At 38.6% G+C, this 25,526-nt stretch overlaps 2 protein-coding genes across 2 annotated transcripts in view; one reads left to right on the top strand and one right to left on the bottom strand.

The window, feature by feature from the left end:
• LOC101857337 (small integral membrane protein 8) overlaps positions 1-710 on the bottom strand; it is an 11,289-nt gene extending 10,579 nt beyond the window's left edge. The window contains exon 1 of the mRNA XM_005098426.3: positions 118-710. Coding sequence (XP_005098483.1) covers positions 118-351 — 234 coding nt within the window. The 5' untranslated portion in view covers positions 352-710. The remainder of the gene's footprint in view (positions 1-117) is intronic.
• A 53-nt stretch (positions 711-763) lies between these two features.
• On the top strand, positions 764-11,987 carry LOC101857114 (osteoclast-stimulating factor 1). Its single transcript, XM_005098425.3, has 8 exons — positions 764-1,065; positions 2,896-2,942; positions 4,289-4,403; positions 6,068-6,159; positions 7,013-7,132; positions 8,270-8,348; positions 9,700-9,789; positions 10,266-11,987. Exons 1-8 carry the CDS (start codon positions 1,011-1,013, stop codon positions 10,322-10,324), a joined length of 657 nt encoding a protein of 218 aa, XP_005098482.1. The 5' UTR covers positions 764-1,010; the 3' UTR covers positions 10,325-11,987.
• The last annotated feature ends 13,539 nt before the right edge of the window (positions 11,988-25,526 follow it).

Genomic DNA, 25,526 nt, shown 5'->3' with positions numbered 1-25,526 from the left:
CAGTATTCAGAAAGAGACAGAGAGAGAAAGAAGAGGGGAGGAGTTGATCTTGCGAGAACTTCCGGGCGGGTGAGAATAGTCACTTTCTTAAAAAAAAGCTGGAGAACATTTACTTACCGGCTTAACAAAAAGTTCAAAATTGACAGCCCTGAATAATGATGTTGATGGCAACTGTGTCCATCCCGGCGACCTCGTCTTGAAAGCATCCTTTACAGGTTCATGCTTTGCAGTGTTGTTTTGACTTTGATTTGACATTATTCCTTCGCTGTCCTTGCCGACAGTTTGATGAGTCTGCTGAGTTTGCGTTGTACTTGTACCGGTGAAGTCTTTACCAACTGGTCCTTTTCCCATTTGGATAGAGACCTGGTGCTAAATGTGTTTTATTAATACTACAGGGACTAAAATTTCATTCGACAACGAATAAAGTCACTATCATTGCGCTTTCTTCATAAACCGACCTCAGACCTCTGCATCTGTCAGACATTTATCACAGGGCGCAGCCATGTTTTGTCGTCGGTAGGGAGTACTCATTGTTAAATAAAATGAATTACCAAATGACATGGCTGGGAAGTCGATGTCTGAAGTGCAATAACATTATATCACCTCAGCATAAACATAGATAGCCGTCAAATGTTTTTAAACAGTTACATTAGCTTTTTTGTGAAACAGCAACGCAATCCTGTCGCTTGATCAGAACAACTTTTTTTTTTACTCGTCGCTGTTGACTACAATTATACTTCATTCGTATATGGAGTAGTTCTTAAATTGGGCTGTGATTAGCACTTGGTGTGACAAAACTTAGATCATGTAAACAGGAAGCAGATAGCACTTGATTTCTCGCCTTCCTCTTCTTATGAGGTGATGAGAACTTCGAGAGTTCGTCTTGTTCTGTGAAGTCTAGATTAATTCTGTTGGTCTAAGAATAACTGTAATCGAGGGTGGGCCATTGTATGTCACTTTTTAAAAAAATTAATTGACATTTGTAGGTCTTTCGTGGATTTTTGTTTGCCATGTCAAGTGCAGCCCCAAGACCCGCTCGTCCCCCACCACCAGTTCCTAAACCAGGTGAAGTCACTGAAGTAGCCTACTAGATTTAGATCTAGATCTAGAATCTAGATAGACTAGATCTAGATCTAGATTCAGGCCTAGATATCTAGATTTTCTAGATCTAGATCTATAGGCCTATTTATATATGATATGGGTACATGTATGGTATACGGGGTGCCGATTGGTAGAGTTGGGGCGAGCGAACGGACGGGTTCGTTACTCGCGGACTCAGTCTGAGCGAGCGCGTAACGGACGGCCATGAGAGCGAACTGCGCACCTCAAGACAGTTCGTTTTTTGGGTCCGCTCCACAATTTTACTCTCTCAGCGTGCGGACTGCGGACCTCAAGCCAGCCTCAAGTCAGTTCGTTTCTTAGGTTCGCTCCACAATTTTATTCACTGAGTGGTCGGGCGAACGGACGAACTCTAGCAGACAAGATACTCGACGCGAGATTAGACCCACCGTCTATTGTTTGTTAATTAGGCCTGATGTTTCAAACCGCTAGCGGTGCCACAGGGAGTGAGAGAGGCTGTTGACATAGTACAATGTATGTGTGTAACCTTTCACCTTGTGTGTGGGCACACTGTTTACATTCCAATTATCGGGAAGTCAAAACTTAAGGAATTCCCAAAGGCCTTTTTTTTTGGCGGGGGGGGGTAGAGAATTTTCTGCCATGAACGCCTAGTTACAATGTGGGGCAGGAGGGTGTGATTTTTTTTCGGGGGAGTGTAAGTAGTATGCAATAGAAGGACTCGCTCCCCATCCGTCCGTCCACCCGCTCGAATGCATGGAGTCTCCCCGTCCGCCCGCTCGCTAAACGAACTGTTGTCTCTGTCTGATATGTAGCGAGTAGCGAACTACTCTTCACAAGCAGGCGGTTCGTTACCCATCCGCTCGTTTGCGGGTAGTGCCAGCAAGTAGTTCATTACTCTCGGATGCTGATTTAGCGAGCCCGACCCAACTCTACCGATTGGCATGATCAGTTTGGTTCGGTTTGGTTGGCGGGGCCAGCCAGATTGAGGGTACAAAGCGACCATCGTTGCACAAACAGATCACCCGACTCGAAGCCTTTAAAACAAATGCATTTGTTTTCAGGCCGCGAACCGGGCACTCGGTTTGGCACTGTTCGGCACCCCCCTCCCTGTGGGCACTGGATATAGTCCACATAGAACGTATTAGTACAGTCAGACAGAAGATATTTGGAGACGTCTCTGGCGAGCACCATTACAGCAACATTTGTTTCCACAGACCAGTGAGCAGTTCATTACATGATATGACACGTTGATCTAGATTTATGACTAAGCTAGCATTTCATTGACCACTTGCCAAGGTGAAGAAGGAGGAGTGAGGGAATGTCATGTATGTGACTGTGACACTTAGCTGTATCTCAGCTGTTGTTCCACACCCAGAACACTTTCATGTCTATATGGCCCACTCCCTGTTCCATCAGGCAACATATATTATATATGCATGCACTAACAGCCACATGGAGACCTATGTGCTTGCTACCCATCAACCCCCCTGACCACAGCGCACACCATGACATGTCTTGAGCTCATCAACAACACACGTGTTGGTGTGTCTGTGAAAGAAGACTTCTGATTGGTTGCATTATGCTGTATGCTATATAAAGAGGCTAGGCCAAGCAGGTAATGATCCATGGTGCTGGTACAATCGATAATGTCTTGGTATAATATATATATATATTATATATAGCCTATATTCTTTGTGGGAGAGAAAAATGTGCAAAGCCACATCCGCGTGGGCTTTTCGCCTTGCAAGCAACATTTTAATAATTTTATCCCTTAACTTAAAAAAATAACTTTGCTTTATACCGTTTTGTTTCCAGGACAAGTGAAGGTCGTTCGTGCTCTCTACAGATATGATGCTCAGCAGGTTTGAAGACTATTTTTCTTTCATCGTTTCAATAGGAAGTCCACTTAAACAGAAATCTGTGGGACCATGAGATTTTCTTTAGTTTACCTGGATATTTGGTTTAGAGAGGTTGATCTACAACAAAAAAATCAATTTTTTTTTTCTTTCAGTTTTACGCTGTTTTTGCTGTTTTAAGCTGACTGCACATGTTACTATATAACACATTCTGGTATTTCTATGATTTTTATTGGAAACTGTGGAACTTTTCATACAGCATCATGATAGAATGATTGATGTTGCTTGAATGAACCAACAGTCATTATGTTTTGTGCTTCTGCTCATTGTTTTAATGAACTTATTGTTGTCCAAGAATGATCAGCTGTACAACAAAGGGACCAGACATGTGATGTTTTTCTGTTTGATGAGAGCAGAGATCATCTGATAAATGTTTTCATGTTGTTTGGGCCAGTGTCTTTATGTAAATTTACTAGTTTCTAACCAGGGCATTTCCTGTCAATGCAGCCCACAAATTGCTTGAAAAGGAACCTATTGAGGTTTTTTTCTATAGTCCAGCAATTTGTGTACAATGGTTTTCATTGATGAACCCAGTCATAGGGAGGCCAAAAAAGTGGGTTCTTGGGGCCGGGGTACTGGGTTATTTGGTTGACTTTAAGGGGCACAACTAAGATCCTGCTGTTTAGCTTAGAACTCTTATTTATTTAATTAAATAGTCAATAGGCCACACTACAACCAAAGAAAATGAGATTTGCTGGGGGGGGGGGGGTTGCGTTGATTTTTACAAAGTTTTTATTGTGTGTGGGCATTAAAAATAATCATGCCTTATCAGGTACTGCATGGCATAGAGTCTTCTGGCTGCATCTGTCAATGAGCTGATGTGCTTGAAAGTTGACAGTGCTGTTTGAAACAAGTGGATGATGTATGTGAAAATGCCCACTCCTCTCCCCCACAGAACCCTCAACTGTGTTTTACTGAACTGTTTAATGTTATAGCTCATGCCCAAAGTGGGTTAAGGCAAGACTCTTAGAAAAGTGTATTTCCCTTAGCTCAGACCAGGCTCTAAGACTGATTTTGATTTTTAGAATGGGGTAGATATATATATATGCTAATGGTCGACTCTTACATGTAACGGGTTCTTAAGTGGCATGTTCTTATGCTGAAACCTTTGTACTGACATTCTGGTATGTAGCAGCAATCTCCTCTGTACTTATATTCTGGTTAACAATCTCATTAAATAAAAGATGTTAAGAAATATTTCTTTATCACATTTTGATGTTTGGATGACTGTAACGTAATTCAAATTGTCAAAATGATGTCATGTTGTTACTAAGTGTCTATTCTTGTTTCAGTCGGATGAGCTCTCTTTTGATGAAGGAGACCTGCTTTATATCTTGGACATGAAAGATCCAAACTGGTGGAAGGCAAGGTGTGGGAAAAACTCAGGTCTAATCCCCAGTAATTATGGTTAGTACATTCCGTATTTTTCATCAATTACTGTACTTGGGTGGGCCAGCTGGCATTGTCTTTTATTTTTCTTATTGCCTTCTTTTTTGGATTTTCATTTTTTATGAAGAAAAAGTGCTTTTTTTTAAATTAAAAAAAAAAAGTGTTTTCATGTCTTTGTTAGCCGTGCAGTCTCGGCATTGAGAAGAATAGGACTGACGTGGTGCTAGCGTGTCGTACGAGGCGACTAAATGGCGAACCAGGTAGTGACTCCTGAAACAGAGTCATCCTGCCTCCAGGTCGGGGGTTGAGTCATGAGGCTAACAACCTCTCTCGTAAAAAGATCCTGTTACAGAAACACATACAAGCAAAAACCATTATCTCTGCTTGGCTGATCGTGGATCTTCTCCAAATGGAGAGTTTATGATGCAAGGCAGTGAAAGCCGAAAGGAAGCTGCTGGGCAGAAGCCTCCACCATCATCCAAGTCCAAGTCTCTTCGGATCGGCTCGTGGAACATTAGGACCCTTTATGAGGCTGGAAAAACTGCACAAGCTCTCCAAGAAATGCACCGATACCAACTACACATACTGGGAATCAGTGAGACCCACTTGAACCAGTCTGGACAGAAGCGAATGAAAGAGGGGGAGCTCTTCGTTTGAGCACGAGGCAGGGGTAGGCCACGGGAAACATGGAGGAGATGCGTGGAAAGGGACATGAGAGAAATGAAGCTCACTTGGAACGAGCTTGGAAGGATGGCTCAGGACAGAGATAAATGGAACGAGCTTGTATGTGGCTTATACCCTGCCAGGGGTGAAAGGCATTGATGATGATGATGATGTCTTTGTTGTTATTATTGTTACTTGGTTACCAGCTCAAAGATCATTTAATACAGCGGGCCCCTCTTTTAACAGTCTTGGTTATGACAGGATTTCAGCTATGACATGCGTGTGATAAATCCCAGAGTCCAATTTCTTATAATGTATGGTTTTTTCATATCGGGCATTCGGACAGACATGCTCAGCTATAGTAGTGATCCAACCAATGACACAATCGAAAAACAAATGGACAAGAAAGCATAAAAAAGCAAATGAAGCAAAACCACAGCCAATGTTGATGGCAAATTATACCTACGTGACCCCCAGTAGGCCTAAGTTGCTTGTGCACACATTTTATCATTTTCATACCATGTGTGCAGGGGAGAGAGAGGGAAAGCAGAATGCACTTTGGTGTTGATGCAAATCCAGTCAGTGAATTACTGTGACTGTGGTCTAGCACATTGTCACATTGTCTCCCTGTGGGGTGGCAAGACTTATTATGGGAATAAATGATTGAATGAAAAGTAGGCACTAGGTGCTAGAGCTACCTCAGATCAATATTGATTATGAATACCGGTCGTTGTTAAGTGCACAGAGCATGCTGTAGACTCTGTAGAGCATGGTGTTATATAAATATTATTATTGTTATACATGCATTATGTCAACTTGATCCTCTTTATAACAGGGTTCGGCTATAACAGCAATAGATGTTGGTCCAGGCAGTCCTGTAGTAGCCGGGGACCATTGTAGTTACTATCACTAAGTATGTATTTCTTTATACTTAAGTATGCATTTCTACGGATACATTTGCTCATACTGATTGTTTCCATTTTATTAATCACTGTTGAATTTTCACTATTTTGCTTCAGTGGCAGAAAACACAGAGTCTGTTGACAACCCTTTGCATGATGCTGCGAAAAGAGGCAACCTTGATTTTATGACAGAATGCCTTCAAAATAGGGTAAGACGGTGTTCTTCTTTTGGTTTGGTTTAAGAGTAGGTTTATTGTCCCTTTCAACTGTTGCAATATGTGTTAAAAGATTAGACCGCCAGGTAATCAGCTGTCTCTAATACAATTTTGCTAATAATAAAGCTTAATCTACATTGACTTAACTTTGTAAAACAGAATTGTCACATTTGTCATGGTAGGCCTACAAAGTAAAGTTGTTCTCTCATCCAATCCGGACATTGGGGATTGCCTTGTTAGTGGGACAACTTCCTGGGCCTTCGACATATTGTGGTAGGGTGGCCAGTTCCTTTCCACGCCTCCTTTACTTCCCTAACTCGAAGTCAGGTACCCATAACTGCTGGGTGGACAGGAGGGGGTGAAAAAAATCTATGTCCGAACCGAGGCTCGAACCCGGACTTTCTGATTCGGAGACGAGTGCACTAACCACTCTGCCACCGCACCCTCATGGTAACAAAGCTTTAAAAAAACAAAAAGAAAGAAAAAAAACCCAATGCTTTTGTGGGTATAACAGACTGTATGGCTTTCATGATTTATTTCTCCTGTTTTGAAACCCGAAATAAGTGGTGGTAACCAAGGATTCATATGTTGTTTTTTAACAAGATCAATAGTTTAGAGTCATAAGACATAGACCTTGATTGATATTGTTTTTTCACATGTTTGACTAGGTTAGTACATTCCATTGGTGGTTTCAAGTGGATGTTTTACTCTTACCAATCTTTTTGTTTTGTCGTTCTCTCTCTCTCTTTTGTCCCCTTTCTAAATACCATTGTCATAATTGTGTTAACATTCTTCTCACTGTCCTCAACAAACTACATTGCTGTATTTCTTTTTGTGTTCTGTCCAGGTGTCTGTCAATGGTCTTGACAAGGCTGGCTCCACACCACTCCACTGGGCCTCACACGGAGGTCACATAGACTGTCTACAGACTCTGCTGGCAGTCCCCAACTGTGAAGTCAATGTGCAGGTGTGGGAAACTTTAAAAAAAAAAAAATCTCACAGGCACCGACTCACACACACACACACACACACACACACACACACACACACACACACACACACTCACTCACACACGCACACTCACACACAAACACACACACAACACACACTCACACACACACAAACACACACACACACACACTCACACACACACACACACACACACTTTACCTTCATAAACTCTCTCGCATACTCACATACATTCCCAATACTGCTGCTTCTCACTGACAACATTTTTATCATGTTTTGTTGCGGTTAAAACGACTGTTTTGCCTATTAAAAAATGCTGAGAGCGTCATCGTTTTAAAAATCTTTGTGGTCCTTGTTGTTCTATGAAAATAGAATTCCATTTTCAGTCCCCGGTTTCCCTGTCTTACGAGCGTACTTGTAGCTGAGTATTCTCCTTCTTAATTCATACTTTTTATTTGTTTTCTCCTCTATTTTCCCCGAGCAGAACATAGGAATACTCCCTCCTCCAATCATAAAGACATTGGTTGTGACTTATACTCCTCAATCTCTTGGCTGTTGTCCAGTGCTTTTCTTACTTGTCAGTCCAGTCTAGCTGAACATCAAACCTTTGAAATCTCACAATGTGGGAGTAGCCTTCACACTGATCAGTTTATATTTTTAGATGACTTTTAACGATTCATACAAGTTCCATTTTAAAATGGGTTGGATCGCAAGGTTCTTTATCCCATGCTGAACCTATAATGTCGATTGTTTTTACTACTTTCTATTGTATGCACCTGGAAGAGTTTACCGGAATTTGATCTTTTAGATCTTCCTCATTTAGATGAAATTCTCATATGTCTGGACTCCACTATTCTTTCTCGTACATCTATTTTTTGCAGTTCTGTTTAAGATATGACAGAATATGACCTGGATTATTAGCTTAGGAAATGAGAATGTTTGTGCTGGATAAAAATACTAGTTTTAAGATTTAATAATAATTTGTGGAAATGTATTTATTTATTGTTGTCTTGTCCATACTTCATTTCTCTTGTATACATTGACAGTCTGTGACTGACTATAAAGATGTAGTTCCTGTTTTTTGTTGGTATCCTTGGCCAATGTAAATGGGTTTCTTTTGTTTTTCTTTTTTCAGAATAAACTAGGAGACACCCCACTCCACTCTGCAGCATGGAAGAATCATGCTGAGGCTGTTAGATTACTTCTCGAGAAAGGTAAGAAGAGGAATAGTTGTACGCTATATATGCAGAACAAACATTTGTGGGGCAGCCCCATTTTTACGGTATAGTTCCTAATACCATCTGTGTCGGCAACAGGTCATTTTACAGCACCTGCAAATCTTATTTTATATAACTGGTCAGAATGATTTGGTCTTTAAGAGAAAAGTGTAATTACATTTTTTATAGACAAAACCTATTTAAGGCGAACCGCCTTTCTCTTTATTGCCAAAGGATCACCATGTAGACCGGTATTGCAATTTGTAATTTATATATAAAACAAATTCCCTGTACATAATCTGATTCCCATGAAGATTACTAAATCAATGTAAGCTTGCAAGCCCATGCGCATTATAGAGAACGAATTGCCCTGTTTACTTACTTTACTTACTTACTACCCATTACGCCATCTGGCGTTTAGGGCAGCAACAAAGGATCTCCAGGTCTGTTTGTTTTGGGCCATCTTGGTCAGCGTTCCCCACGAATGATTCCAGGACTTCATTTCAGACTCTACTGTGCATCTCCAGGTCACTTTGGGTCCTCCCCTTTTGCCCTGTTTGATTGGGTCTTATAGCATGGTAACATCCTGACTGAGAATTGGTGTTTCCACATTACAAAAGCATCAAAACCAGTAGCAAACAACAATGCATAAAGTTTTACCAAGCAACACAGAAACTTACAATTCTGATTTCACTGTAGAAGAACTCTTGTCAACTCCCGCATCTCGGTCCTGAGTAATACAGCCTCGGGGTCTGATAAAATGCACAACCAAATCATCAGACACCTCCGCACAGAAGCGCTCACCCTTCTTTCTAACATTTACAGTGACAATTACAGTTTCAACTGTACTTTGTATAGTCAATGCAGACTTGCCAACCTGTAAGCAATTGCATATTCAAGTACTCAAAACTGTCAGCAATCAGCAAATATGTGTCTAAGCAATCAAGCACGCATCTTTTGATTTTCTGATAAGCATGATCGCCATTGCTTGAAACCCGATGTCGGATCGTAAAACTTGTCTTAGGTCTCTACCTCTCCTTGTGGAAGGTCTGGAATTTGTCAGTGTTACCTGATTCTGCATAATTCGAGGACTCGTCGTGAGTTGAGAATACACGAGCAATTGCCGATACCTGTTGGTTTTTCCCCATCGAGAATCCAGAATTGGAAATTAATTAGCATTCGATGATAGAATTTTGTTTGAGTTCAGGCCTTTAAAAAAAAATTTCTGATGTCACCAAATAAGCATTTCATTTTCAAAATAAGCCTGAAAAATAAACCAAGTGAATTTGGGGGGTTGGCAAGTCTGTCAATACTCTGTATCTCTTAAATTTCTTTTGTGAACCCCCAGGTGCCAGGGTTGATATTCGTAACAACGAGAACCGGCTTCCTGTTGACCTGACCAAAGACCCAGAGGTAGCTGCACAGCTGAGACAAGCAGGTTTGTTTTATTGCTTGCTTTTTCCTTCTGGTATACTTATTTGATATGTCTTGTATGTTTGTTTGGGGGCGGGAGGTTTGTTCATATATTTCTTGTACATTTTTTATAATAGATGACTCACACCACTATGATGTTGCGATATGTGGACAATACTGTTATGTATATTTATTTGTAAGTATTTATGTACGTATGTATTTATGTGTTTGTGTGTGTTCTTGCTCTTTTATTAAGTGTCCTTGTTGAACTGGACAGCATTTAATCAATTATCACCCCTGAACTGGACAGCATTTAATCAATCAGCACCCATGCTAAGTAAGGTTGAATTGATTCTTTTCTTGACTGTGGAAGTTTAACTAACTTTATCAAAGAATGTGGACTGTCTTTTTTTTTTCTCATGAATGCTTTACTCTTTCTTTTAGTAAACTTATTTTGGGATTAAAAATTTATTTTTTTTGTTGCTTTTCTTTACTCTCCAGCTGGGGTGCAAGCATCGAGGTATACAGATGAGTATGAGGATGAGGAGGACTCTGATTGAAAAGGAATTTAGTCAAGCTCTGATTAAGAAGCATTTCAGTCATAGTGTGTGGAGTGTGTGTTCTTAGAAAGGTGACGTTGTCATTATCATGTTGATACTAAAATCATATGTTCAAATTGATTCATTAATGTGTTATGTGGAAAAACAAGTAAGAAATGCACATTCACTATCGTCTGTTGTCTTCAACCACTTAAATAAATTCTTGTTGTTGCACGGTTTCTCTTTCAGAGACGTGTCAGTGCCTAAGTGATAATGATATTTGTGATCAACTTTCTTTATTTCTGCCTGTTTCTCCACAGCATAGGTCCGTTTAATAAATGACTTAAACTATCATATTCTTTTTCTTTTTTTTTTAAGTTTTGTATTAAATAGTTGTTTTTTTCTTTTAAAATGTTTACTATTAACAGAGATGTTTAAGTGCCTTCAAGTTTCCAAAAGATATGGGTGGGTTATTCATGTCTAGGAAGTCTTGTTTTGCAGTCTGTAAGAATATCTTGTATGTAGTTTAACACCTGTTAATCATTTGACTTTTTTAAACACAATTTTCGATGGAGGGGACTCAATTTTATTTCTCTTTGAGTACTTGGATTTGTTAAATCTTAATTCATGTTGAAATCCTCTGGTCAGTTTTCCTAATGGGTATTAAAAACGTACCATGCTAGTTTTATAAATGTTTAAGTGGACTTTTTAGCTTAATAATGTCTCTTTGTAATTACTGAATTAGAATGATTGTATTGTTACAACTGTTAAGTCAAAAATTATAGTTATAGTGTATATCACTTTATTTTCTGTATTTGTTTCGTCAAATGGTTCATTTCTAGTTTTAGAGGTAGAAAAGGTATGAATTTTCTTTATTTTGCTCATTTCTCAGTTTATGTCAAGTGTTTCTGTTCCACACTTTTTATTTCCTCTGTTTCAGTAATTTAATCATGCCAAGTGTGTTTAGAATCCATGTTTGGTTGGTTGGGTTTTTTTACATGCATTGATCTGCTTATATCTTTCATCTTTTTACTCATTGTTAAACCTGATTTGTGTGCTCTCCTCTCCTTGTGCTGTTTTTCAGCTGTGCATTTTAAGTATTGTCAGAGTTCAGAGAGCACTGGCGTGTCTTTTCTTTTTTATTCTTAAGTCAAATGCTTATCGTATCCTCACCAAGTGCCTATCCTCTCTGTTTTCTATTTCACTCTATGGTTCAATTCTTGCATACATTCTGTTTCTGCATTCATTGTGGTTTTCCTTTCTTCTAAGTTCATGAATGTTTTGCCATTGGTGGAGAGTGTTGGGAATGGTGGTGTAGGAGACCACTCACAGAAAAGAGAGAGAATGAACAAGGTAGAATTTAATTTTGCATGCCACAACAGTCAAATTAAAATTGTTCATGGAATCAAAACACCTGAAGTCACTGACAAATCTATTACTTTTGAGACCCCTCTGGACCAAGCTGTACAAAGGCTTCCCATGAGCGTTGCCACCTTTTTCTAGTCTTTATTTGAGTAGAATGATAGGATGATCAAGAAAAAGATGGATCAACGGAGTAAAGGAGACCCTCTAAAGTAACAGCATGACGATCCAAACAGCAACACACCTGGTCAATGTCTGACAATTGTATCTGCCCTTGACACCTTGTGGTATTCTAAAAGAACAGAAAAAATAAATAAGTAAAGGAAAAGATAGCACAATCTCCAACCAGAGCCCACTCGTCAACCTGTTTGGCTTGATATTCAGCTCAATGCTTAGATAGTTTTTGGCCAGAGTGACTCAATTGTCTTTCTTTCCCACTTATCACACTCTCAGGGAGGGGATGGTGTGCTTGGTCCGGTTATAGGACAACATGACTTTAGTGCTTCTGACATGTAATGCCAAGTAGGGCCTACAGTGTATGGCACATTCATTTGAAAGTGGAAGTTTTATTTTATGGATTTTTCTTATTTTAGTTTATTTTCTTTGTGCCAAAGACCATGTCTTTTTCCTATTGAAACTGTTAGTATGTTGACAGTCAAGTCCAGGGTTTCTTGGATGCTGTTTTTTGTAGACTTGACACAAGTGCCGAAGCTCAAAGTTTGTTTTCTCTAACAAGCGGTAAGGTGCTTGACTTTGGTGCCAAAGCGCTTGGTTCCAATATCATATTGCCATGGCATGGTCGGTGGTAAACTTAGTCTGGTGGTTTTTCTCAGGCTTTTCACAATCCCAATGGCAGGCTAGGATTTACATTTTTGGTGTATGAAAGCATATGAAAATAGCAATGATAGAGATTTCAGCCATCTTAACTGTTGACAGTGTTTAGGCAGTATTTCTGACGTCCTGTGATGATAATGCTTATATATCAATGAGAATCTAAGTAGCATATCTGCCTGTGTTTTGTGTTTTTGCATATGTGGTCTTCTTGGCCTTTGTATGTACTTGCAATGATACAACACCTTTTTTGCACATTGAATGTATAAATGAATGACTAGTTACTAGTTACAGTCAGCTGATCTTTTTTTCATCGTTTTGAAGTACGCATTCAACAGAGAAATGTACAGTTAAGGTATCGTCTGTCTGAGGAACAACTAAATAATGTCGACTGGAGCAGAGCATAAATTTATGTGTTGTATACATAGTTTTATAATCTTCATTGATTCATTTGTCATTTTTGTACATTCCAACAAAAAAAAAGCACGAAGCGTTATTGCTAGGCTCTTGGCCAGTTCAACTCACAAGTTAGCCCCTGATAGAATATGTCAAAGTGAATAACATGCATGTCTTAGACTTGAAATTTGGTCTGTTTTTTAATGTTTTAATTTGAATCTGTCAAAGAGCACAGAGAATATAGTGTGAGGTATTTTACCTCAACGTCTCAATGTTCTTTTTTTTTTAGTTCCGGCTTCAGTCCCAGCAAAGTTTACTGCAGCATAGTGAATAGATTAATGGGGGTTTTTTAGTTTCACGCACAAAGATGTCAGGAAAGTAATTATCACACATAACAAATGCTGGCTAGGGTAAGAGACTGAGCTGATGGTTCTCATTTATTGAAACAATAAAAAAAAAAAATTAGTAGACAAGACAGCAGAATGTTCTTTTCATTCTTTTTTACTTGTTTGAATACTCACAGCTATTCAAGTGTTTTATGCATAAAAAAGCATACAACGTTGTCTTGAACATTCTTTCTGAAAACTGTCATTTAAGAGGTGGAAAATTGTATGAGAATACTGATAGCGGTACATGCTGTAGATAGTCATAGTGACATAGTTAGGCTCTTTGGCCTGAATGCAAAATTTGTCAGCTTGATTTTCTTGTACGGAAGATTTTCTTTCAAGTATCTGTCTTTCTTTTGAGATCAGTAAGATAGGCACGGTTGAAGCGGCTGGATTTCTATACGAGCTGAATAGTACAGGTGGAGGTTTAAAATGCCCTCTAAGAACTGATGTTCATGCTGTTCTTGGTTGGAGCCGAGACCAGCAGGCTGAATGATCTATTGATGAGGGGGGGGGGGGAATTTTGGGGGGCAACCTTGCTCAAATTGCTCTTCAGCTGCCTAAGAAGTGCCATGTCCTAGGTCTCAAAATGTGTTATTGACTTTGAAGGTAGGAGTCACACAAATAAAATACAATTACAATATGTCAGAAAATTAGAAGAAATCTTTGAGTAGACAAGACAACAGTTGATTTCTGGAACTTAATGGACTGTCCAGAAAGAGATGTCTACAAACAGCACATGCTGACATACTTTATGCAATGAACTGTGATCTTAAAAGACTAGATTTTTGGCAATAGGGATTTATATCTTGTAATTCAATGACAGTTTCAGCCTGAACCTAATACTGCTCTCTCAATCGAGTCATCAATATTTTCAGCACCTAGGAAATTTCTTCAATTTTCTTTGATATATATATATATTATATAAACATAATATATTTCTGTACACATCATTTATTAATGAAATTGTTCACAAATAAAGACTTACTATGATTTATATTTGACGTTTTGTTTATTTTGTTTTGCTTTTTTCGATTGTCTGACGTCTTATTCCTTTTAGTTTTGACCGATGTCTGTGATGTAAGTAATAGAAGTGGGTTGCTTTGTGGACTGGTTTATTTCATCAAGTACAGTCGAATCTGCTCAAACAGCCACATGTATAAGACACATGTGCTTGACGGCTCCTGTGGTATGGTTTGCTCCTTCTTTCTTATCAAACATCTAACGTCCTGATCTCTCCTCATCAATTTTTGGGCATGTGGTGTTATTGGTGTCTTCTTAAAGCTTGTTCATTTATCCATCTTTCAAAGAAAAATACCCATCTATCTTGAATAGAAGTCAAGATATTTGCGATTGAAGATGGTGGGGGTCGCTTCGTTTCGGATGTAAAATAAGCAAGAAAATGGCCACCAAAGTTTGGTCTTTTCCATAGCTTGAGAGTCCTTAGAAACTGAAAATTTACCTTTTTTTTTGTGTCTTTCATCTACGGTATGTTTTTCAGGGAAATCCACTCAGAAGTATGTTTCTAAAGGATATAAAGGTGTTGAGCCAAAAAACCAATCCCATAAAAATTGTCAAATGGAGAAAAAGACTGTATCTTCAATTTCATTATTTTGATGGGACCCTATTTTGATATCACCTTTACAAACAGTCACTTCCCATTTCCTTCCTTGTTTGTTGTAGTAACGTTTTACGGCGCTCGCAACTGCATAAGGTCATATAATATATGAGTGCCAAGGGGTGGATGTCAACAGAGAAGTCCAAACGGGGAATCAGGATTTAACTATCAAGGCACCCCGGAAACAGCAGTTCACAAGAGAGTGACAAGCGTACAAAAGAAGTAGAGGAATAATGACGATAGTAAGGATGAGGAAAGAAAAAGCAGTAGTTCCCCCTCTGTTGTTCCGGCACAGTATGAGCATGACATTGATAAATCAGACCATTTACAATTCTATTGTGCATAAGAACATGTTAATATCCCCCCTTTGGGAATGGCCAAAAGACACTTCAGTCAGTAGCACTGCCCTATTTCCTCCATTGTGTATTTTTTACATTATAATGACACTGTGTGAGACGGGGCACTTTCCTCCTCAACAATGGATCTCAGACCCATCTTGGACAGCTTTGACTGTATCTCTGTCTATCTGCTGGGATGCTGTAATCCACAAAACACAGGTTAGCCTAAGTAGCCAGCTTCCTGCATGATCTAACATGTGACAAACAGGGAGTCACAATCAATCAAATTTTTAGTTATGGCAAATTATTTGTTAGGGGAGAGAGGTAAGAATATGAACCTATCAGTTGAATTGTCTAGATGCTCATGAACAATTCAGAGCCTTTTCAACTTAAGTGGTAAGTCTGAGATTATATCTGTTAGTAATTGCAAAGATTGTGTTAAGAGATTTTTTTTCGGTACAAAAAAGCATCCACAGCAACAAATAAATATGCAAAACTAGAGATGTTGCCGCCAGGGCTGATAAAAAAAAGTTTGTTTCATTTCTTAAATTAAATAGAAGTTCTTTTAGAGTAATCTTTGCAGTTACTCTTTGAATACAAGACAAGAAACATCACTCTGACTGTTAAGTATTTGTTTTTATTTGTAGTGATGTTGCCTCCGACTTTTTTAAGATCTGCATTTTTGCATCTCTAATAGAGGAGTAGCTCATCTTGCAGTGTATATAATCTTTCATAGAAGTTAGTAATAGAAGGAATTTTTTTTCGCAGTATTCAACAGATGACCTAATTTCAAGATAAAATGTTTTTCAACAGAGATATATGCGAGGTGTACGCAGGGTGCACTTGGTCAAAATGATAAGCCTGTAGCTGCATGTATACAAATAGCCAAGTAACAATGATGGAGAATAGTGTCATTAGTTGTTGAGGAGTAAATCAGGTCTTTGCTTCTCTTGAAAATTAGCATTTTTAGGTGCAATAAATTACATCCCTACTCTCAATGGAGGATGCTGAAAAAAGAAATATGGGAATCTCTATTTCAACAAGAAAATCCAGGAGCTTTCTATGTAGTCATATAATTTGGCATACAAAAACAGAAAACTTTTGCAAAAGTTTTTCTCAAAAGAAAATCAGCCCAAAGTTCACAACACTCACAGTTTAAAAAAGACACCCCATTAGTCTTGTTCTTTCAAAACAATACAAAACAAGTGCATTGCATTACACTCAGCCTCGCTGTGTCTGTGCTGTGGCCTAAACTGGATTTGGAAATGTAGGGGCTTGGTAAAGTATTGTCATAACGCTTTCTTTATTGAAAGGATGTCAAACTCAATCGCTCAAGTGGCCAAACTCAAATTACTCTTAAAGTTGTGGGCCAAACACTCAGCCAGTCACTTGACAATGGAAAGCAAAATCATTTTTAAGCAAAAATGAATCAAAATGGACAAAAAGTTAAATTATAACAAATCAAGTAATACCATTTTTTGCTCGTATGCCATTTTATGATTTGTAGAGCTGTATGTTCAGCATCTTTTCTAGGCAAAAAGTTAATGTTTGGAGTTAGATTCTATGTTAATATGTTATGAAGATTCACAGGATGGACTACCGAAAATTCGCTTGCAGTACGCATACAGTTGTTTACCGGGACACATGTAGCCCATTGTCCTAGAGTTTTACACCTCTGTCATTTATCGGACCATCTGTACAGCCACAAAACCTCTAAATGTTAAACAAATATTTGTCAACTGATTGACTCCTGGCCCCGGAGTCTACAGGACCTGTGCACCTGAGCTCCTTTTGGGTTTGCCGTTAAGATTTACGCCACATCACACTGCTGCACGCATTCAGAGCACAGTAGGGTAAAGGGTAAAGAAGGCTAGCATCTGCCCAGGTCCATAAAGTTAGCAAAATATAACTGCAAAGAATTATTTTTTTTAAAATCAGATACAGGTTCAAAGAATTCCCAATTTCAAATTCTAAGATGCTCACATCTCTATACTTAATAAGTTTCATTGTCAAAGTGTAAAAAAGGAAAATTTAACAGCAGCAACAGCATTTTCTTTTTTTTTGTCAGAAATTTATTATGAACTTTTCATCAGATAATACAATTCATCAATAATCAACATTTCTGCAACATTCACATTTTTGTATGTCCAAAAGAGATATATATATATTTATAAAGAAAGCTCCAACGGCTTTGAATTTATAAATGATCTGAATAAACATGACAGACATCCTGCAATTGCAAGCCTCCCGACACCTACTTGGGGCTGGTAGTTGCCCACTTTGGATTATATGTAGTACCTTTGTCTTCAACCCACAAAAGCTTTGAGGAACTATAAACATAATTCAAAAAATGGAATCATCTTTTCATACCGCCACAGTTTGCATATCACGACATATAAGATGTATATATTTATATATATATACGAGGGCTCTCCAAAAAGTACAGTGAAAATTATCACAACTAAGTACTTGCATTTTGCCTAATTTGTAAGCTGTATGCAAAAAGCAATGCACACATCACTTGTTGCCAGAGAACCATCACTGTTCATATGCTTATACGACATCACATCAAACACGATGACCCTCATACAGGAATACTTCTTTGTGACAGCATGCAGAGTCAAACAGTTTTTTTACGTGCGAAAGGAAAGAAGTCCCCCAAAATGTCCAAACAACTCATTGCTGACCATGGCCAAAATGTAACGAGTAAAAAGTAAGTATACTACTGGTGCACTAACCCATCCTACATTAGCACTGAATGTGGTGCTAATTTTGGACCTGTGAATCTGGAAAACTAGCAATATGAAAGGCATCGCGATAAGTTCAAAGCCCAAAGTCAACACTCAGTGAGCTGACACACTTTTTCGTGAAGACAGGCAGCTGAACGTAGTTATGGAGATTGCTATGGCTAAGGACCTTCCAAATTGGGTCATCCATGAGCAGCTGGTGCATCCTAAAGTGTCGGCCTGTTGTGCCCCAAAGTAACAGACAAAGAGACCTTCATAATTCTGCAACATGACAATGCTGATCTTCACATGTCATGTCTTTAGTTTTAGTAAGAATTTTACGGCACTTGCAACACAATAAGGTTATATAAATGCCGAAGTATAGATGTGTTACAAGAGAGCAACATACACAAAAAAGCAGGAGAGATAAGGACAATACATGATTGACAAGAAAGAAGGAGCAAACCACACCAGAGCGTCTGCCAACCACCCATATGTCATGTCTAGCTAGCTCAATACTGAGCATATCGGAACAACTTGAACTTGTAGGTACTGTGCTTGGCGTTCATCATATGACCTTAAGCAGTTGCAAGCGCCGTAAAACCTCTACTAAAACAGAAGGTACTGTGCCACATACTCCACCTAGTTCTGAGACTTGCTCTGTCAAACGTTCATCTTCTTTTTTACCCCAGACACAACATTTAGCAGGAGAGGTCCACATAAGATTATGATCTTGTCACAAAGGTCCAAGACAAGCTGATTTCTTTGGACAAGAATTATTTTAAAGAAGGGATAGATTTCCCCACGCTAGATTTTAAAAAAGCATCAATCTTCATGGAGACTGTTTAGAAATAGCTGAATGGTGCTACTACATAATGCATAAGTTTTATTCACACCCATTTTAACTTGTTTATTCAGTCAGCATTTTTACTACACTTTTCGGACAGCCCTTGTATAACCTTTTCAGTATGCTAACTCAATGCATCTGTTTTTAAAGCAAAAAAGTTTAAACAATGAGACCACACATTTGGAACTAATGGTAGCAATTGAAAATTGAAATGACACACACAAAAAATGATAATAATAAATTAAAAAATCACATTTTTCAATGAAATTTGGTGCATCCAATTGTACAGAATAATTCAATATCAATCTACATTATGAAAAAAGTGAAGAAATTTCATTATTTAAACTGTGAAACAAAAACTAAAATTAATCACAACGTAATTACAATGAGTCTAACATAGCCAAAAGTCCAAATACATTTGTTGGGTAAAGACGAGGTGGCTTACATTTCGTGACTGTAATTGTTTGTGATCTCATACACCTCTAAAGAATCAATTTAGACTATTTGGGAGGCAGGCAGCTTCAACACTGCCTGCCAGGGCCAACATTGGTTGACTGGGACTAAATTGCAAATTGATGTGATCTACAGCAGACCTCCCTAAAGCCAGGACAATTGAGGATCCAATTCTAAATTGAAGCAGAGCATAAGAATTGGCTTTTCTGTATCACACCTTGCAGGATGTCCAGTATGTACATGAATTCTTGACTAACATATACATGGATCAAAAGATGACGTGGAGCCTTTACAAAATTGCACAGACCAAATACAATGCACACAACTTTCAGCTATGCCTCAGGGTTTGTTAAATGGTATTTTTATCTTCTGATTGTACACCAATATAATATATAGTGCTCTCTGCTCCTTGCAACATGATCCAATAAATGATATGCCCATAGCACAAAATAATAATTATTATTATAATATCAAATATTTTCTTTTTTTTTTCAAACAAACGAATTGAGAGTAATATGAGAGAAAACTCACTTTGCCACTATACTTTCTCTTTTCCATCACAACAGTTAAGTTAAAATCCACAAGAATAGACAACAGCAGAAGAAATAAATTGCATTCCTTTCTTAAAAACAAACTATTATTTTGTTTCTTTCATTCTTCTCCATGCTTTGAATTTGTTCATTGATACTTTTCAAAACCAAGTAATTTGACTGGAAAAAAAAAAAAAGAATGACAATGCATGGTTTGACATTTTGTGCAAAAAATATACATGACATGTATACACAGGCAGAGATTTACATTTCTTTGTGTACACTGTGTAACTCGCAGTACACTGGCATAGTGCCCAAGAATTACAATGTTTGGTTCCAGTGCACAATATCGCAGAAACATAACTCTGTATCGACCTCAGATGCTTCCATCATCTTGAATACCCACAGGTACACAGCACAACAGAGCAGCAGCACGGTTCATTTCTCCTACTTTCCTGAAGGGCTGAAAATTCTGACAGGGATTTGTTTGTTTGAAGTTTGAGAAAACAGAAGCACATCGACACAATAATGGTCATTCAGTGCTGGGAAAAGGTATGACAGACTGGTAGAATTAACGGAGGGAAAGTTAAAAAAAAAAAAAGAACCCATCGGTGGAGCCCTCCAACCACCTGCGCAGACTGAGATATAGGGATATAGTACTTCACTTGCTTGAGTTGAACAGAAACACATGAATGCAATCAACGGTCTGGAAAAATCAGTCCTACAGAAAGTGGATTGTCGAGAGATTAAAGAAGCATGAACAATCAGTGTCAGCCTCCTACCAACCACAGAGAACTTATGGATAAAACAATCTTTTCTCTTCAATTAAAAAAAAAAAGGGGCTGCAACTTTGTCTAGAAGTTCGTTAAGGTATGTTAGCTGGTTAACAGGCAGGTTTCACAAGGAAAGGACATTTGGGCAATATAGAAGGTCTGCTGAAGAAATCACGTAAAAAGTGGGATATTTTGCGAACAGCACTAAATGGATCTAAGCTGTATTAAAGGGACAAACCCATGACTAGAGTCAAAATACCCCTCACCCACACACTTACTTTGCCATTAACAAGAGTGACCTGACCCAATGACATAGCCAAAGCAAAAAGTTGCTGAGACCCAACTAAATAATCAATGTCCATAGTCTCAGTGGCCCCACAGCCAGCCTAGCCCCTCAGCAATATTAACTACCCCCCCCCCCCCCCCTTCCAAAAGGTTTTCAGGGCAGATAACAACAGACATAAGTACAGGACAAACAACACAATTCGACATAGCCCTTAATATACATAATGGTCCAAATATGGAGAGAATATGATGCCATAGAATGAAGAAATGGTACTCATTTCAAAGATCCCTCACAACATCTCTACAAGTCTAGGGCAGTTGTTCCCAAATTTCTTTAACTTTAAAACTTAAACATTATTATCATCACTCCCACCTCCCACCCCCTCTTTCATTGACACAAGGGACCTAATGTACACATACAAAATTACACAACAGAGTACCTTTACTCTGCCAATGCCTTTGGAATCCACACATCTCTGGAACTTTAATATGGGACAAAAAAACAGGGATGGCAAAAAAGTCTACACACTACATGCAAAATATACAACAAACTGAGTATTTTGTGTCCTTTGATCCAGTAGTGGTTTGCACTTTGAACATTTCACCGAAAAACAAACAGACATGACGGGCCTTGGTTGGAGAGCATTTACTTACTAATAACAATACAACACTAACTTTTCTCAACAGACATTGATTCAAGAAAAAACAAGGAAGGATCCAGTTCTACTAGTAAAACAGCCTCAAGTCTGACAAATAATTTTTTTAAGCTAAGAAGAGGCCTTGGTGAAGCATGTTTAATACTTACACAAATTCTAGCCGAAAAAACCCCAACACAAACATACTTAATTACAAAATAGTAGAAAAGCCTTATCAAAATGAAGACTTAAAAGAGACAGAAACAGTTGCTCAAGAGACTGTCTCCTTTTGACTGCAAATGTATTACACCCTCTACTGCCACACTTATGTGATTTAGGAGGTGGACTTCTTCAGTCTTGCTAGACTGGGCTGAGCGGGGCACAACACCCCAGCAAGCAGACGAGGACAGGCGATAACAGATGGAGGCACTCGATAAATTAACTTTCCAACACATCTCCAGCCAGCATGCGACAGCAAAGCCTGTAACCACTGAACCATACGCCATAAATCTTTATGCATACACCCATGATTCACTACTATCAACAATGCATCTTGTAAGAACAATGAATACAACCCACTCAATATGCTTCACAAAAAACTTTTTGTGTAATAAATAGGGTGATCAGCACTGACCGGGCATGTGCTTCTATGGCAACAATTAAAATGAGAATTTGAAGAGTGCCTTACAAACTGCCAAACTGATATAAATTTTATATGCGCGCTAACAGTGCGCTCTTCAATAATGTGCACAGCTACTGATTGTGTTTTTATCAAACAAATAAAACACTCTCAAAAGCATCATCTGTTTTTAAAACACAGGTACAGCCCTTTTGTCAAAAACACTTCTACACCAAAGAAAAAGAAGAACACTACATTATCTAAGGCTGACAACTAAAGTTCGGTGATTTTTTCATTTTGGAGCTTGTTTGGCAAATATACATCGATGAACATTGTGAAACAGGGTGATACAGCCATGAACAAGATAGAATGTCTTTTCAGGTTTAAACTACAGCAGTTGAGTTAGATTTCAAACCGATGTGCAACTATTTCTATGACTGAAGACTGATGCTAAATGAATTACAATGTAAAATGCTGAGAGGCTAAGTACGTGAATCAGATCAAAATTGTCTACCAATGGGTAGCAAACTGAGCAATATTTTATTTCATGACACAGTACAAGGACTGCAATCAGTTTTTCCAACATACCCACAAACACACACGATTTTTAAAAAACAAACAATGAAGACCCAAATATTACAAACAAAAGTAATCTCTCTCATAAAAAGGATGGGGGCTGAGGACAGAGTTTTTTTTTTTTTGGGGGGGGGCGCACATCTGAAGCTATTCAGCGCCAAAGTTTAGTGCAACTAAAGTTTCAATTACTGACCTGTCACTTGAGTATAAAGAGAAACGAATTCTGATGCAAGTAATAACAGCCATTCCACACTTGAGAAAACAATCAGTCTCTAGAAACCCAGTAGATTAAGATTACTTTATGAACCAATCATGGCAAATAAATGCGTATATTGCAAATATATGCACATAAAAATACGTATTTTGATAAGTTGCCCAAATATTGCATACACACCAGTGCATTTTTATTTATGTCATTTATGATTAAGCTGGGTACAACTGATGGAAACAGAAATCAATACAAAAAAGGGATTTTTATGCAAATCCAATCAAGGTTCTTCAACAAGCAAAATAATCGGAAGGCTCCAATTTCAAAGGATAACTTAAGTGGTCTGCCTTAGTGATTGAAATAAGACAACCAAAATTGGTGGACGTAAACTTGGACTCCTCATTTGGAACTGAATTGACCTTGTATGCAGATCCGGGATCACCGTGGGGTCGGCATTATGTCTCACAGAAAGTTCACTGAAACTGTCAATTAGTGTAAAGACAGGGGAAGATACACTTTACTTATCCTCCATAATGAATCACTATGACATGGAAAGTTAAGGGGATGCAGTGACAAAGGGAACAGCGTATCAACTCCAATCAATACTGTTCAATTAACTTTGACAAACGCAAATTCCAAAGCAAGGGACGCACATAAAGGAATGTATTCCCAGCCTCGAGACTGCCAAGAACCAAAGCGCTCCAAAGTATTGAAAATTCCCAGCCCCTGTGTCTGGCTTGCCACTACTCATTGGGGGGTGATATTCATAATATCTCTATCATCATTAAAAAATGCAAACAATACAACTAGCCACACGAGTCAAAAGTATTTTCTTCCTAGACTTCCAGTGCATTAAATTTCTCAAAGCCTTTATAAAAATGCACCCACCATGGATGGAAGGTATATTACGCCTTCCTGAGAAATGAAGGATGCGTGTAAAACATCTCATCAACACCAGAACTTTAGAAAACAGACCTCTTTGACTCTTCAGGCTGAGTGGGGGATAGAAGGGCACACAGACATACACCCCAGAATAAAAGCAGAAAAATTTGATTAAAATTAAATATCTTCCCTTTCAAGGTGTATCCAACTCACGCATTCTGTTGTTTTAGTAAGTGTTTTACAGCACTTGCAACACAATAAGGTCATATAAGTGCCTAAGATGCTACAAGAGAGTAAAAAAACACAGAACAGAAGGAAGAGAGATAAAGACATCAGTTATTTGATAGGAAAGAAGAAGCAGGCCACACCAGATCAGCCGCCAACCACCCACCAATTCATGCATTCTAGGTGCAAGGTGAGTAGCTCCATCACTGCACCTCAGATACCAGGGAGTAAAACTGTCGCGTTAGAAACACTGGCCAACAGTTTGAGCAAAGCCAGTTTGGTCCCCTGCTTAAGCATACTGGAGCAGGAGTCAAATCCGACAAGACTGAACAGAAATGTTAGACACCTTGCACACAAACAGGATAACTTCTGAGGCAGAAGCTCCCAACAAACATTCCCTTCGTTTCCCATTTGATAGGTTGAGGAGTACTATCACCCTTCACAAGAAAACCTACGGCAGCTTTGCCTGCACTCTCTCTCCCTCTCTCTCTCTCGCATGCACACACATATGGGTGGATGCGTCACTTTAACTTAGTTGCTATTGTGTGACCTGCATTCAAATCTCCGATAGAGCACTGTTGAACCTCTGTTGTGTAAAGAGTGCCATGGCTCTCAGCCAACCTAGCTCTATGCTGTCAGAAACAAGCTGAACAGGTCTCCAGCCTCTTACATAATCTTACATAGTGTTAAAAGTGGAATGAAACTCAATTCACATCATTCCTACACATAAACCCTCTTTCACATTTGATGGCCATGATAAACACATTCATGATTACAAGTATTTGATAACTAAAACCTCGTTAACTTACAGAATAAGTCTCCACACAAGTAGCATTCTCTTGTAGTATTCCTTTTTTCTTTGATTTTGAGTAAAGAGAAGCACATTAACACAATAACATTCTTCTAGTGCATGGTAAAAAGCGAAATAAACAGAAACAACAAAGAGAATAAAAAGTGTAAGACCTTACAGTGGTACCCTCCAACCCCCCACTAGCATTTCTTCCCAAAGTGGAACTGAAACTTTTGTCATAAAAGAAAATCACTAATTCTATACCATCAAATTCAAACAAAACTTAGTGTCAAATCTGTTGAAACACATGACACAATACAAAGGTGTATACACTGGCAGCAAAGGCTGCTATGGAAAAGTTACAGATATACGATTCATTTCACTATTTCTTTAATTTAGGACTTAATGTGAACACAGATATGGAAATCACTGGGATAAAGAAATATTCACACCACTCACAGCCACACAAGACAGTATGATATACAATTACAGTACTGTTGCCAGATCTTAAACTCACATTTCAGCGTAAAAGACTTTTTAGTGAGTGACTGTGTCCACTTGAGCATGTGAACTGGTGCGGGTAGTTTTCGGGGCCAGGGCGACCTCACATTACATGAGTTGTTCATCCTGCATATCGGTATGATTCACTCAAGGTTTACTATCAACAGTAAACAGGCAAAGCCAAAAAAAAAAAAGTTTTTCAATTACAAAATGTTTCTGATCAGTATTTAAAAAAAAAATAT

Source organism: Aplysia californica, unplaced genomic scaffold (genome assembly GCF_000002075.1).
Source record: "Aplysia californica isolate F4 #8 unplaced genomic scaffold, AplCal3.0 scaffold00182, whole genome shotgun sequence".
In the NCBI taxonomy this organism is placed as follows: Eukaryota; Metazoa; Mollusca; class Gastropoda; order Aplysiida; family Aplysiidae; genus Aplysia; species Aplysia californica.
This window is presented reverse-complemented; position numbering and strand designations above follow the sequence as displayed.

Excerpts from the sequence above, each read along its gene's own strand:
- LOC101857114 (XM_005098425.3), top strand. The coding sequence starts at position 1,011 with ATGTCAAGTGCAGCCCCAAGACCCGCTCGTCCCCCACCACCAGTTCCT. Across the intron at positions 4,404-6,067 it reads TCTAATCCCCAGTAATTATG|TGGCAGAAAACACAGAGTCT; the intron begins GTTAGTACATTC and ends ATTTTGCTTCAG. Across the intron at positions 8,349-9,699 it reads TAGATTACTTCTCGAGAAAG|GTGCCAGGGTTGATATTCGT; the intron begins GTAAGAAGAGGA and ends GTGAACCCCCAG.